General features: G+C 41.1%; 1 protein-coding gene across 2 annotated transcripts in view; it reads left to right on the top strand.

Annotated features, from left to right (window-relative positions):
* Positions 1 to 3,169: 3,169 nt before the first annotated feature.
* LOC143837945 (uncharacterized) overlaps positions 3,170 to 16,395 on the top strand; it is a 46,672-nt gene continuing 33,446 nt past the window's right edge. The window contains exons 1-6 of one of the 2 annotated variants that reach the window (XM_077338501.1): positions 3,170 to 3,616; positions 5,839 to 5,928; positions 6,710 to 6,817; positions 9,127 to 9,211; positions 10,295 to 10,356; positions 14,457 to 14,636. In XM_077338501.1, the coding sequence (XP_077194616.1) occupies positions 3,356 to 3,616; positions 5,839 to 5,928; positions 6,710 to 6,817; positions 9,127 to 9,211; positions 10,295 to 10,356; positions 14,457 to 14,636 (786 nt within the window). In that variant the 5' untranslated portion in view covers positions 3,170 to 3,355. The remainder of the gene's footprint in view (positions 3,617 to 5,838; positions 5,929 to 6,709; positions 6,818 to 9,126; positions 9,212 to 10,294; positions 10,357 to 14,456; positions 14,637 to 16,395) is intronic. The other variant, XM_077338502.1, reaches the window with a different exon arrangement.

Genomic DNA, 16,395 nt, shown 5'->3' with positions numbered 1-16,395 from the left:
ATATTGGAGGCAAGACAGTCTTTTTTGTTGAGCTTTGCTGAAGATACAATGGTCCCAAATTGCTTAGGGCTTTGAAGGTTAATATCAAAACCTTGAACCTGATCTGGTCTTCAATCTGGAGCCAGCGCAGTTGGGAGAGCACAGGTTGAATAAGTGCTCTCCATTGGGTCCAAGTAAAGACCTGAATGGTTGCATCTCAATCAGTTGGTGTTTCTGGTGCAGCAAGATAGTGGTCTAAACTGAAGGTGATCATTGCATGGATCGTAGTGGCGAAGATGGATGCTGACAGGTAGGGTGTGAGTTGTTGCACCTGGTGGGGATGATTTGCTTGAGGCTGACTGACTCAAAACATCTATAGGTTTCCCCCCCCCCCACACTGAGAGGTCAAACCTACCTAGGGATTGTCAATGTTATTGTTTTGTTGAAATGCTGTTCTAGTTGGTATGTTATATCATGATTGTTATTTGTTATATTGTTATATGTTCTATGTAAATGTTCTGCAATGTTTTATGTAAAATGCCCAGAGCCGTATGGAAGGGTAGTTGTTGTTGTTTTTAGGTGCAAAGTCATGTCCAACCCATCGCAACCCCATGGACAATGATCCTCCAGGCCTTCCTGTCATCTACCATTCCCCAGAGTCCATTTAAGGACTCCCCATGGAAGGGTGGTATAAAAATCTAAATAAATAAATAAAATACCTGGCAGGTAACTTTTGTGATCTGGGCCTCCATAGACAAGGTATCCAGAATCACACCCAGGCCCTTGATCGTGGTCAACAATGTCAAAGTTACCCCATCAAGAGCTGGTTGCACCACTTCCTCTGTGGCATGCCGACCCAGCCAAAGGACCTCAGTTGGATTCAACTTCAGCCAAATCCACTTGAGCCGATCCACCATAGCCACCACTTATTTATACAATTATTAATTAATCTCTTTAATTGTATTAACTATTTTACAGGTATCATTATTCTGAGAGCCAGTTTGGTGTAGTGGTTAGGAGTGCGGACTTCTAATCTGGCATGCCAGGTTTGATTCTGCGCTCCCCCACATGCAACCAGCTAGGTGACCTTGGGCTTGCCACGGCACTGATAAAATTGTTCTGACCGGGCAGTGATATCAGCGCTCTCTCAGCCTCACCCACCCCACAGGGTGTCTGTTGTGGGGAGAGGAATGGGAAAATGACTGTAAACCACTTTGAGCCTCCTTCGGGCAGGGAAAAGCGGCATATAAGAACCAACTCTTCTTCTTCTTCTAAATGTTGTAGCAGCAAACAGAAAAGTCTGTTTAAGATAATCCTTTCTTAACAGTGCACAAGTACCACAGCAGAATTTGATAGAGATGTTTGCAAGGGAGAAATGGGGTACAGTTCCTATGGGAGTTAATTTCTGCTAAGAATTTGAGCTGAGCATTGAGTTTATCCACTAGGTGGTAGAAATATGCCATTATAGTAGTTTAGCAAACAGAAATGGGAGGGGGGAATCACTTGATTAAGAAGGGCAGACTGAATAAAGACGGAAAAATAGCTGTAATAACAGTTTAGTATGTATTGATTAAAATTACTTTTCTGCCTGTGGGAAAAACCATCACAATAAATTATTTCTGTCTAGGACACAAAGACAAAAATGTCATTTAGCAAAGGTTTCAGAGGTTTCAAAAAAGGAAATGAAGATATAATTTTATGTAAATGAATTTTCTCAGTCCCTCCATGGGGATTCATTTGTAACTGTTAGCTATTGTGCTATCTAATGCATTTATTTCTCTTAAACTGACTCAAGTAGAGGCAGAATTTTTAAAATGACATGCCCAAAAGGTATCCTTTTTATGATCAAGTATCTTCTTTGTCTATCACAATTATTTCCCCAGAGGTATGTTGATGGTATCAGACAAACTATAAAATACTTATTAAGAATATCAATTTACTGCTCTAAACCGGATATTATTCATTGTTGGCTTGGTTTCAAGGAAAGCAATAAAGGGATGGGAGTTTCATACAGTGCATTTCCTTCCATTAATGAGCCATCTCTGAAGCTCTATGAAGCTCTATGGTCACTTCAAACGGCGCTGCTTTTATCCCTGTATGATCTTCCAATGCAGTCAATAGAGTCAAGGCATCTCAGTGGTGCTGTTATAGCACCGGAGTGCTATATTGGTTTAACACTATAGTGCTCTATTTAGAACTAAAAAAAAAACCCTTTGATGATCACATGGTGAAAAAGCTTCAAATAGGTAGCTGTATTGGTCTGAAGTAGCACAATAAAATCAGAGTTCAGTAGCACCTTTAAGACCAACAAAGATTTTTTTAATGCATGAGCTTTCGAGTGCAAGCAAGAGAGACCTTTCTCTCTCCCTCCTGTCATGGTACTTTAGTAACAGAGGAAACTGCAGCTGCAGTGCTTTGCTATGCATTAACCAATTTTGCAAGTGTGGCTCTGAATACAAAGGGATATTTGGCTACCCATACAAGTACTAGAAACATAAATGCCAACTAGGATTCTGTCTCTCTTCTCTCCTCCCTCTTGTAGAAGGGTGGGAGGGGGGGGGGTTTGAGGGTTATGCCATTTTGTTGCTGACATTGTTATTGCTTTGTGATTGTACTCTGTAATGGGTTTTTAATTGGACTTTTGTGAACCGCAATGAGCCTTTGTGGGGGTGGCAGTTAATAAATTTAAATAATAAATAAATAAATAAATGTATTTTTGTTACCCCAGAGAAGGGTGGGACTACTGACATGTAGAACTTTTAGAAACTATCATATTGTGTTGAGTGTGGAATGGAATAAAGTCACCTTTTTTGGGGTGATTGTTCAACTAATATTACAATTACACAGAGTGTCCTACCATTTTGTGATTTGGGGTAAGCAGAAGTTACAAAATGTCAACTGACCAACTGGCCAGGTCTCTCTGAACCAACCACCTCATTCACCCATTGCCAAGAACCAGAGACCTTGACCGCCCATCCCCTTGTAAGCAGTTGTGATCTCCTGGTTACTTTTGACGCCATGTCTTGCTTTCTCAATAAAGGGTTGCAAACGACGGCTGTTCGCAGGCGCCCCATAGCCCCGCCACAATCCTCAGCCTATCTCCACGGCGCACCCTCTCGAGACGTGTTTCCATCCTCTGGCACTGAAGGAGCATTTTTTCGAACCCTCAGCAGTGCACAAATGGAGCTATAACAGGGCAGGGGGTCGGGAATGGTAGTCACTTGCGCCTGTTTCTCCTGGCGCGTTGCAGCCGTCCGGCCCAGAGACCAGCGCGTGGGCGTTCACCTCCTCGTTCCCGCTACCATGGCAATGCCGCGTCCCTTCCAGCTCCGCCGCCGAGCAGGCCGCCGGATCGGCGGGCATATTGCCCGAGAGGATGTCGCTGTCGGAGCGCTTCAGCAGGCGCTCTGTGACTCCGCCTCGGGCGCTTTCGCACGACCCGCCTCCTTCCTTGGCCAGCACCTCAGTCAGGCGTCTCCCCGCCTCCTTCGATGTTCTGTCTCCCGCCACAGACGAGACACCCCCAAGAAAGGCGGGATCGACGACTTTCATGAATGCTGTAGCACGCGCCCAGGCGCAGGCGCAGGCCGCTCTCCTCTCGGCGCTGAGCTGTGAGCGGGCCATGCGCTGGCATGAGGTGATTAATTGGCTGCTTCTCCGCTGGCTCCTCTGCCAGAGGGCAGGGTGATCGGAATGGCTTGCGGGAAATCGTGCCTGGTTAAAGAGTTTGGCAGCCTACAAGGGCTTAGGCTGGAATAAGATTCTGTTAGTATCTGAAGGGCCCGAAGATTCCACTTTATTTTCGTAACAACAGACTCTTGTAGAATTTGTGCCTTGAGCAGTGTCGCCGGCCCTCTTCATAATCTGTAGCTTCAACCTGTGGTGGCGTTTAAATAGTCCGTCCTCAGATTAAATCCATCTAAACCAGCATATAGGCGGCAAGCAAAATTCTGTTTAGGAGTATCACTGTGGTGTGACAGGCTGCCAGCTTTACAAGGGGTAGCAATGCAACAGGTTGTTCCTCCATTACTATGATCTCAAACAGGGGAAAGCTTCACCGCCTGCATTTCTGCTTGTGTAAATGTTAACATATACAAATGCATATACTACTAGCAAAACTATTTGTTTGGAACATGTATTCTGCCTTTCAACCCAAAGGTGCCTTAGTGCGAAGGACAGCAAAATCAAATTGCAGTCCCCAGAGGAAGTTCCCAATACTAACAGGACAAATTCATTGTTGCTCCAATCCAAGCCCATTGAACTCCATTAATTACAGAGTTAGGCTCAAATTATGATTTGTAATGTGTGATGGCTGGGTTCCCTCAACATGACCTTGACTGAGAAGGTCAAATGTAGGGTTCCCAGGCTTGGCTACTGGTGGAGGTATGGGGGGGGAAGACATGGGGGGAACCAGTTGGATATGCCATGATGTGACTTCCTGTAAAAACTTGAAGAGATGCCATGTTGCTCTCGGAATTGCTGAAAACACTTATAAAAACCACAGAATTCCCAGCAATTGTTAGAGCCATGTTATGTAACTTCTAGGGTTTTTAATGTTTTCTGCTGCCAGTTGTAGTGGTGGTTTTTCCATTTTTCTGCTACTGATAGAAACAGTAGTGGACAATAAGACTTGCTGGCAAGCCTAGGCAGATGTCAGGCTTGAAGAAAGTAATTTTCCAAGTTTGTGTGGCTCTGGTTTGGATTGGTGCTGCAGTGTGGAGGAAGAAGGGAATTCAGGCTTCTCCCTCATGCCAATTTCATGTTGTCTCTTCACATCTTCCAAATAAGTTGAGAACAGCTGGCTCTCCGGCCAGATTTCTTAAATAACTTATTGTGACTCAGCTTTCCAAGTGAGAAAGATTCAAATGCACAACACGAGCTGAACTCGCTGCCAGAAATCACTCCTTGCCATTGGCAGCATGGGTGGGGATGGACATAGTTTTGTGGATCACCAATGGATGGGTCCATACAGAGTTCCTGGGAAAATGACTCAGGATTCAGCTCAGTCCCTGCTGACAGTAGCCATAGTTCAACTGGTTTTGGGCAACAAAATACCCTGAACAAGCCTTGGCAGAGAAGTTGCAAACAAAACATCTACTGGTGCTCATAGCTGGTGCATATGGAACTGAAACATCCCGTGTCTTTATCTGTATTCTGTTGTGAAAACAGTACTTAAATGTTGGAATTGCCTTTTCAGTCTTAAAAGGTAAAGGTATCCCCTGTGCAAGCACCAGGTCATGTGCTTGCCCTCTAGCGTTTTCATGGCAGACTCAATACCGGGTGGTTTGCCAGTGCCTTCCCCAGTCATTACAGTCTTACAACCTGATTTGAAAGTAAGTTTATTTGAAAGTAAGTTTTATTAATTTCAATGAGATTTGTTCCCAAGAATATACGTCTTGGGTTACTTCCTTAAAAAAACAGGAAGTCGTTAAATATAAGCTTATCAAAGTTAAGATACATTAGCCTGACGAAGCTTTGAACTAAAATGATGTATGGATGAGATAATGTTAACAGACCAAGGAAAATGAAGTTGCTTATTTTAAACAAGAAAGATGTTCTAGTCTCATTCAGAAAACAGGAAATCTGAGACATGGATATTGCTTCTAGAATTTCATTCCACTGTGTTTCACAGAAATGATGTATTAAAACTTGCGAAAACTGGAAAGGTTTGGGTTTATTTTTCCTTTTCTTCACATTCATATTTATTTCTTAACTGGCATTTAGTCTAATTATATATTTTGCAAAAAGAATTGTTCTTGTTTTTTGTTTCTGAGTTGGAAATCTGCTTACTACCATTCAGAACCTTGGACATGTTGATTCCAGCTCAGATTATTCTATTACTTTAATATTTGTTTTCAGGCTATTGAATATTATCGACAGCTGCTAAAAGTCCTCAGCAAAGATAAGCTTCCTGAAGAATATGTTCCAGGCCCTCTCTATACACAGCTGGTAATTGCAGTATAGTATCTCAACTATTTAAACTTTTATCTGTTTTAATTGTGTTTTTTAATAATTTAAACATTTATCTTGTAATGTAAAATGTTTGTAAACTGCCCTGAGCTGGCTATGCCAGGAGGCGTGGTTATAAATCAAAATGTAAACAAACATACAAACTCCTTGTCCAGCTGTATGTTTTTGTAGATTAAGACTGACCAAAACGTAGTTAGAGATTCCATATACCCAAGGCATTTCAAACCAGGATTGATTGATTCACTGTGGGCAGAATTCTGTCTTCACAAACTAACTGCAGTTAAAATATACTATAGTTTTATGTTGTGTCTGAACTGAGCCTCTGCCTCTACCACCCTCACCCCACACACTTGTTCCTTCTCTTCAGCTAGGCCTATGTCACTTTCTTCATGCTTCAGACAAGCAGAAAACAAAATCGTAACCATTAACTTTTATTAAATACCAGCCAGTCTCACAGCCATAAGATTATCTTCAAATGAGCCATGCAGATTTCAGCTCCTGCAGGCTAGTATGCAGCCGTCTCTGCTGCTCACAGGGCTCAAGAGGCGGTGTGTCTGTGTGTATGTATGAGAGAGAGTAATGGTACCAGGACTCCTGTGACTGGCCTGATGCCAGGGGACTGGGATATTTGCTTGTAATTACAATGGATAGTAGCGATATTAACCTCTTGGGGGGGAGGGGTACAACAAAGCTGGAAAGAACTAAGCATATTTGTTACCTTAGTCCTACTTAAATAATTTTATCTTTTTAAAAATTTCAGCTGTTTGAAACCTATTATCATCTTGGTGTAGCATTTCAAAAATTAGATTTACACCACAATGCTGTAGAAGAGTTTACTAATGCAATTGAAGTTGCCCACATCCCTAAGGTATGGAAACATCACCATAGTTTTACTGTCTACACAACAATTTTGTTTTGTGCAGAAAAAGAAATCTTGGCTTTGATGATGGTGATGCCCAATACTATTTCTAGGGGTCTCCTGTGCCCCAGAAGTTGTATTTCAGGGGACATTTTGGACTGCCATAGAGAAGGGTAATTGGTGAAAATTGCCCTAGTCTTATGTCTGCAAGAAATCTACATAGAATCTAAGCTGGAAATTCAGTGAGCCTGTTATGCATAATGTTACAATCTTATAATGATATAATGATATTTAATTTCTGATTTAAAAAACTGAAAAAGCCCTGGCGGAATTGGGGGACATGTCCATTACTGGGAAACCAGGACAGGGAAACATGGTCAAAACATGCCTTGTAGAAGCTTTATTGTCACTGTGAAATTACACCTGCCTGTCTCCATGTGGAAAACACCACTGACTTGATTCTCCCTATTTATTTTCTAGTATATTTACTTCCAAGTGATGGGGGTAACTGGCCAGTGTGTGAGATGGGATGCTGGATTATATGGAAATCCCCCCCCCCCAAAAAAAATCTTAGGCTATATAATGAATACAGATTGCTATAAATGCCCTAATATTGGCTTGTGAAATGGATTATAAATTATAATAAATTCTGAAAAGTGTGAACAACGAGAGAGGATAATTTGGGTTAATAATCCCCTGCCTCCAATTTTTGGATTTTTGGGAGGTGAGAGTTAGTGTCCAAATGCCCTCAGTGAGCAAAGTGCCTTTTGAATAGTATTGCCTGCATTTTGTTAGTAAGCATTGCTTGGCTAGAAATGTACAAAGACATGTCAGTTTCACCCAGGAAATTGACAAAGCCATATTTGCAGACCTGAGCGAGCAAAATTTACATTCTCTGGCTGGATGGAGAGGGGTGTTCTTAGAAGTTACTGGCGGCCCAGCCTCAACCATATGCCTAGTGGAAGAGCTTCATTTTGCAGGCCCTGTGGAAAGTGTGTTAGGGTTTCCCTTAATGTTTCCTCCTGTCTCTGGGATTCAGAGGCTTAGAAGAAGAGTCGGTTCTTATATGTCACTTTTGTCTACCAGAAGGAGTCTCAAAGCAGCTTAAAATCACCTTCCCTTTCCTTTCCCCACAACAGACATCCTATGAGGCAGGTGAGGCTGAGAGAGCCCTGATATTACTGCTCGATCAGAACAGTTTTATCAGTGCTGTGGCGAGCCCAAGTCACCCAGCTACCTGCATGTGGAGGAGGAGCGTGGAATTAAACAGTGGAAGAGTGTGGAAGACGGCGTTCCTAACCACTACACCAAGTTGACTCTCAATACCAGGCTGGCTCTCTTGCTGCATTAGGGCAATAAGTCTTTTGAGTCATATATTGGGGCAATAAGTTTTTTGAGTCATATATTTGTCTAGATGAGGGCTTTGTTAAATGGCTCTTTATCTGTTTGGCAGGATCATAATTCAGCCATGTAGTTTTTAACTGATTGTAATGGGAAATATTTGAGCATGCATTTAACTTTGCCATTAACATTTACTGGATTTCACAATGTGTCAGTTGACTTGCATCACGTCTGTGGCAGGTAGCAGTAATATCCATTCAGCAGGTGTACATATAGAGAACAGCATGATAATGATCATGCATCTTTTCTTGTACATGACAGTAAGTGAATAACATTGGAGATTTAAAATTATTACTGGTGTTCCTGCATATTCTCTCTCCAAAAAATCTAAAGGTAACATAAATGTTACATAAGGTCATAGGAAACCATTACCATGTTTGCATTTTGCAATATCTCAGAAGTTACTCCAGCTTTATTTACATAAAGTTATGGAAAAATGAATTGGTGCCCTTTGCTTTCAAAATTTATTTCTATGATAAATTTGTGCACTAGTTGATGATGAGTCTGCAGTGCCTTTGTGGTCCCGTTAAATTCCTTCTTCATTCTTTCTTCTCTGCAAGGGAGTAAATTGATTTATATGAGCATGCTGCTAATGTTATAGTTCGTTGTCTAGCCTTGAGTTCTAATGTTTTTAAAACTTAGTACAATTATGGGAAACATTACATTGGAATGATGACATAAATCATCCCCATAGGGCTCTGAACAGCCTGGGGAGTAATCTTATAGAACCCTGCTGAGGTAAATAAGACCAGTAATTTGAAATAAATAAAAGAGCTATGGAGCTAATGTGAATGGCTCAAGAATTCCATTATATACACAATGGTAGTGTTCACATGGCATAACTAGGCAAAGTGTACTGTAAAACTGAATGAACTGTCATAGCACTGCAGTTCACAATGGTGTCTTCTTCTCGCCAGTATATCTGTCAAGTTGGCTGTGTTTCCAGAACTGTCTTTCATACACCTGTGTTTGCAAGGAGAGCTTATGCTTATGTGAAATGTGGTAAGTTAAGTGGCTTCTGTAGCTAAATTCATTGCATATAGTGGTTTAGCAATGCTAAAAATAAGATTTAAATATTAAGCATTGACATTAGTATGAAATAGCTGGATTAGGAGGTGCCCTGTGTTATGATCCTTTGTCACAGGAAAGCTTCTTCAAGTCAATCCATGATTTGGCCATGTCACAGTAACATCGAGGCTAGAATGCTGCAATGCACTACATGTTGGTCTCCATTCAAAATCAATTTAGAAACTCCAACTGGTCCAGAATGAGGAATGGGCTGTATGCAAACATCTCAGAGTGGTAGCCACAGGAGTCCACAGACCCTGATTGGGAGTCCCTGGGCTAAAGGCTTAAGTGTTGTCTACATAGCAATCCATTGCAATAAAGTTTATCATGTGCAGAGCCACTGTCCCATGGAATAGTATTGTTAGCTTGGCACCCTTATTGTCTAAGCCTTAATTATAATCTTTTGCCCTCTGGAGTCAGGTGGTCCTTGAATTCAATCAGGGCACTTGCTCACTGGAATTCTCTAGTCTAAAAGATGATGACATTCACTCCTGCTTTCCCCTCCCATCTACTTACTGAAGTGAGCTCAGGTTTCCACACTTAGCCAATTACCACCATTATTATTGATCGTGGACTAAAGCTCAGAACAATGAATGTCTCTTTTTAATTGATATATTATGACATGCATTTTTAAAGATCTTTTTTCTGAGTCCATGGTTGTTTTATATCCGGTGTCTAGCTTTTAAGTGTTGACCTAATAAAGCCCCCCCCCAGTTATGCCTGAATTTTGTCTGAGCTCCCTAGACATCTCTGACTTACAAGGCATACAGATTTAACAAGAAAAATAATTTATTTTGAATTTGGTCATATACTAGAATGATAAAATAGCCATCCTGAGTTATATTAGTATTGCATTAATAAAAATCTTTACATTACTACGTATTATGTGGTAGCTGAAGGAACTTATTTCTCTATTTTGTGTGTTATGTATTGTGTTTTTCTTTTCAGTACCACATGTAACTAATAATCAAATAATCAAATGAATTTGTAATTGTGCTCTTCCTGAATTGTTTCTAGGCAAGATTAAAGAGGCAATAACTGATGCTAATAAAGCTGTGCAGTTAGATACTTCAAATTCTGTGAGTATTAATGCCTTGTGATCTAACTAGATAGGTCTAGTTAGATGGTGGGCTCCACCTTTGGCCAACTTATTTACCTTAATTGATTTACATGGGATTGTCCCAAGTTCTTGGTTGAATTCAATCATTGTTCCCATGTTTAAAAATGGTGACCATAACAACCCTAATAATTTTAGACCTATTAGTTTATTATCAATTATATAGGTAAGATTTATGCAAAACATCTTGAATGGCGCCTAACTGATTGGGCTCGCTCTCAAAGAATTATAGGTCCTGAACAGATTGGTTTCTTGCAGGGTAACTATACTATAGATCATTGTTTAACTCTCTCATGCCTGGCCAAGAAATATACGTCCCAAAATGGAAAGAGGCTATACACAGCTTTTATAGATCTTAAAAGTGCCTTTGATCGATAGGGATATGCTCTGGAATAAATTGCGATTAATGGGTATGGAACCAAGACTTGTGTTTCCCATCCAAAAACTTTATGTGTCCACCTCCTGTCAAGTCCGGTATTCTTCAAAGGGAGACTTAACCTCTAAGATCGCAACGACCATTGGAGTTAAGCAAGGCTGTATGCTGGCCCCCTTGTTGTTTAATTGATTCATTAATGATTTAGCGCAAAAACTGGAACCTATTAATGGTCATCCCCCCAAACTTGGTTCTCAGCATATTCCTTTATTATTATTATTATTATTATTATTATTATTATTATTATTATTATTATTATTATTATTATTATTATTATTATTTTGATTTATTTCCCGCCACTCCCAAATGGCTCGTGGCAGATTACAGTGTCTTAAAAACCCCATTAAAACTCCCATTAAAAGACTTTAAAATGTCACAACATGGCGGCACAATAATTATGCCGACGATACTACAATACTCTCATATACAAGGGTTGGCTTACAACGATACTTATCCACCTTTTACCAATATTGCCAAGATAATAAGTTAGTAATTAACTATGGTAAAACAAAAGTTTTGGTTTTCTCTAAGAGCTGGCACGCAATGACTTGTTATATTGGAGGCACTTCAATAGAACAAGTCAAAACATTTAAGTATCTAGGTGTTACCTTCCAATATAACCAGAACTGGCACTCCCACTGCCAATGAGCTATCAATCTGGCCAAATCCTCATCTTCCTTGATAAAACAGTTATTTTTCTCTGCGAAAGTTAACCAATTTATTCCTGCAGCAATTAAAATTTTTAATGCCAAAGTGATGTCCCAGCTCCTGTTTGGATGCCCCTTATGGGTTCCTGCCTTTAATAAATCTATTGAGGGTGTTCAATCTGCTTTCTATAGGCAAATTGCAGGGGTTCCCAATTGTGTCTCCTACCATGCCATTTGCGCAGAATTTGGCCAAATTAGGGTAGAGACAAGGGCCTGGATAGCTACTTTTCAATTTTGGGTCAGACTATATTTTAGAGTAGAAACTGGCAGCCTTTTAACTTGTCTGAAAAGTGACCCTCTTAAATTTCGATGGCTATTAAACAGAAATTAGTCTCCATTGGCATTGATCTGAACTCCCTACTACCTCTGGAAGAAAAATGTATCTTCCGGATTATTAAACAGAGAATACTAGACCATGAGCAGCAGGAACTCATACCTACCCAGCCTCGAGTCTGCTCACTAGCATTCTTTGGCATCACTGTGCAGAGAAATATTATGCCTACATATTTGCATCTTCTTGATGTCCCACCCCTGAGAAGAGCTTTTCTCCTGGCACGAATGAATGCTTTCCCCTCAAAGGTCTTAGAGGGAAGATTCCACCGTATGCCATACCATGCGAGACTCTGTCCGTGTGGTTCTGGCTGCCCTGACTCTGTCTCACACAATTTGTTAGATTTCCCCTTATATGAGCAGTGTCGGGATGACAGCTTTGTTGCTTTGCTGGGAAACAAGCCTTCTGTAAGTAAATCTATGACCTTGCAATTTCTGCTCTCTGACAAAGACCCAGAGGTAATCATTTTAGTTGCCAGAGTTTTAACTAAGATGCTTTTATAATATGCTGCCTACCTTGTATTTTATCTTTTATAGTTTATTTAATCATTTTAAGATCTGTTTGGTTTGTAACCCCATGGCCCATTTTATTATTTTGTTGAAATTTTAAACCCTATTTTTATATGTCTTATACATATTTTATGCCAATAAAAGGTTACTGATTGACTGATGTATGTGTTTGACCATATGGAGATAGTATCAAAGAACCATAAATGGAGATCCACACAGAAATAATCCTCCTTTTCCTACTGTAGTTCTTGAGCTTTTCCTTAGGGTTGAGGAATTGGGTCTATATTTGTGTGGCTACATTGTGGTTCATGAAGGCTCAGTAGTACTTGCTAATGAGCTTCCTGGTGCTCACGTAATTTTTTGACAAAGCATCTAAGCCTCAAAACCAAGAGCAAATCCTGTTCTTCACATAGGAAGATGTTTACTTGCAGCTTCCTAATATTTTGTGACTAGAGGCAAAGCACATTGTACTCAGGAATTAAATGGGCACTACTGTGGACTCCTGCACTCTGGCCTTCCGGAGTGCTGCCCCTGCTGCCCCTACTCGATCTTGAGATCCAGCATAGTGTAATGGTTAAAGAGTGGCAGACTCTAATCTTGAGAGCCAGGTTTGATGCCCACGCTGCCTCCATGTGCAGTGAGCTAAGTTGCCAACCTCCAGATGGGGACCTGGAGAACTTCAGGAATAATAGCTGATTTCCAGGGAAACACTGCTTTGGAGGGTGACTGGCCCTCCTACCCTCCCCCCATTGCCCTCTGGAGGCAGGGAGATTGGGGAAAGCATTTGCCCAGCTAGATGAAGAGCACCATGGCGGGAGGCCCTCAGACCTTGCTCTGGCGGAGCAGACCCTTACTTCCCCCCGACCCCCCCAGAAGACCAGGAGGGGTGGTGAATGAAACTGCAGCAGGCCTTGCTTCAGCAAAATGAGCTCTTCCCTCTCTTTCTCCCTGCCCCCCCCCCCATGGACCCATGCACCCCAGCACACCTGGGAGGCCAGGAAGGGTGGAAAACAAAGCTGCTTCAAGCTAGCTGGCGTTTCTGCAGCAAAATTGGTCCTTCGCTCCCTCCCCCCCACACACACACCCAAGCACTCTGCCCCTCCTAGGAGGCTGGGACGGGTGGGAAATGAAGCCATGGCAGACTGGCAGGCCTTGCTTGGCAAAATGGGCCTTTCCCTTCCTCCCCCATTCCTCTCTCTTAACCCTCCATCACTGTCTGTAGGCTGGGAGGGCATTGGACAAGATGCCTATCTGGGTGAGAAGTAGTGCCATGGTAGGCCCTCTGGCCAGGAAGACTCCCTGTCAGCAGGCTCTCCTTCCATTTTGTTCAATGTCTGGAAGTGGTAATAAGCAAGAGGAGGGTGAGGAGGAAGGCAGGGAAGACCTGAGATTGGCCCTCAGTGAGGGAATGGCTGCTCCCTGTTTGGGACATATCCCTACTGATGGCCAATTGGATAGGGTGTGCATCATCCACACACCACCCAACTATTATTGCTCCCTGTGGCAGCCATTTTTTAGTGGCCTACTATTATTTATTTATCATATGGTGTGTATAGTGTAGCCAGGAGATCCAAGGATTGTCTGGCAGCCAGGCAATGTTCAGAGGTAGCTTGCCATTTCATGGCTCCATGTCCTGAAAACTAATGTTCCTTGGAGAAACTCCATTCAAAGCCTTGGAGGTTTCCCATCCTATTACCTAGGGTTGGCCCTGCTTAGCTTCCAAGATCTGATGGGATTGTATTTGCTTGGACTATCTAGGTCAGGGTCTTAGTAATCTACATTCTTGGCCCTCAAAATTCCAAGAGGGCTCATAGACTCAACCAGTTTAGTATAAGGTAGGTTTTTGGTATAAGGTAGGTTAACTGTACACATGTTCCAGTTTTCAGTTCCCAAGTTACCTAGTTCTGTTTTTCTAAAGACGTTCAAACTACATGTTATGCAATTGTAGGTAACATCAGCCAATGGCCCCTTGCAGAGTGTTTTCAGGAGAGGGTATTTTGTGCTAAAAAAGGGTGATTCAAACAAGAGTTGTTTTTCATCTAGTGGAAATTGGACTTTCTAACTGGTTTTTACTTTCTACAGGATGTATACTGCATCAGAGCTCTTGTTTGGAGTTCAGCAAAAGAAAAGAGGCGAGCTCTTGTTGATTTAAACAGTAGTTTGAAGTTGAATTCATCACACATCTGCACTTTGATCTTAAGGGGAGCTATTATGAACTCTCTTGGGAGTGTGACTTCTGTGCATAATAAAGATCACAGAAAGGTAAATGATATTCTGAAAGATCTATTGTTTAATCTCATACTTGTATACATGATGTTTTTTCAGCTGAAGCTCAGCAAGTGGCCAGTCTTGATGGAGGTAGGCAGAGACCTTTTTACCTAGCCTTTATTAATTTAAAGCTTTTGATTTATTCATATCATTGCTACTGTTCCAGACTGTATTGCACTTATACCAACAGAAAAAGAATTAGACTTGAAAGCTATGTTTACTAAATATAAATGTCTTATGAGAACAAGCATTGTGCTGCAATAAAACTATCTGATTTATGTTGGATTGGTGATATTTGCCATTTTCTAATGACTTGTACAATATATAATTTATTTGCAACTAAGAGAATAATGAGGAATCAATTCCACTTATATAATATTATATACCACATATTCATAAGGTGAGCCAATGCACACATTTTGTTTAATCTATGATAATCATGGTAACTCCCATCTTAGCACACTTTGTTGGACACCTCTCTAATGTGAGGAAAAAAATAATCAATCAGTGATGACTGCTAAGGTTATGACATCTTCAGACATTCATGTTATCAAGAAACAATGTTGCTTAACATCTGCATAATATTTTTATTTATCCTTAGTTTGGTTCAATCTCAAACAATTCTGGAAAAATATAAATAAGCATATGAAATTCTTGTATTGTTCTGGAAATCCTTTGTTGCTTCAGTAGATTATGCACTCCTTACAAAGATGCCTTGTGACTTTTCCAGATATGTTTACATCTGTAGTATGCCTAAACTGGAGTAATGAATATAGCAGAAATTCTGAAAGTCTTTAAGAATTTAAGACATTGGGCAGTCATTTGCAAATCACATAACTAGGTCCATACTGCACACTCTTCCATTACTTTGCCCATAGTATTTTGATTATTTGAAAGGGGGGGGGGGGGCGGATGCTGAAGCCATTTCAGGAATATTTTTCTTTTTTTAAATATCTGTATTTCTACAATATTTCTTTCTTATTTTCTTTCTTTCTTGTATTTGCTCTTGGCTCTAGCTGATTAACAGATAATAATTACATTATTAGAAACAGCTAAAATAAAAATCCCAAATACCTTCCTCCCCTGCTTTCAATTTTTTAAGCAATAAAGCTCAAGTAAGCTTCTCTTCCCTCAGTAGTCTTAATTGTTTAAAGCCAGATTTGTGGCAGCTGAACGTTGTCACGGGATGGAGATGAATAAAATAATCTGGTAAATAATTTTATTCATTTAAAACCTCCTTGAAACCCAGGATTTGATCTTATTCATCTCTGATTTTCCAAGTGCCTAGTAATAAAATAGACATGCTGACCAGAACTGCCAAATCCTAGTACAAATATTCCTTCTCAGTCTCCAGGTGGGGGCTTGAGAACTTCTCAAATTACATCTGACATCCATACCGCAAATTCTCCTGGAGGAGATGGCAGCTTTGGAGGGGGATGGGACTCTATGACATTACATCCTGCTGAGGTCCATCTCCTCACCAAACCCTACCCTCAAAGGCTCCACCCCCAAGACCCTAGGATTTTCCTCCCCTGGAGATAGGAGCCTTTGAAATTCCTGGAAATGTTATGTGGAACCTGAAGAGGGCAGGGCTTGGAAAGTGAAAGACCTCAGAGGGGTATAATGTCACATAGTCCAGCCTCCAAAGCTACCATCTCTTCCAGGAGAGCTGATCTTTGTAGTCTGGAAATCAGTTATAATTTCAGAAAATCTCCAGCCCCCCCCCCCCCGGAGGTTGACAATATGGACTTTT

This window comes from Paroedura picta, chromosome 5 (genome assembly GCF_049243985.1).
Source record: "Paroedura picta isolate Pp20150507F chromosome 5, Ppicta_v3.0, whole genome shotgun sequence".
Taxonomy (NCBI): Eukaryota; Metazoa; Chordata; class Lepidosauria; order Squamata; family Gekkonidae; genus Paroedura; species Paroedura picta.
This window is presented reverse-complemented; position numbering and strand designations above follow the sequence as displayed.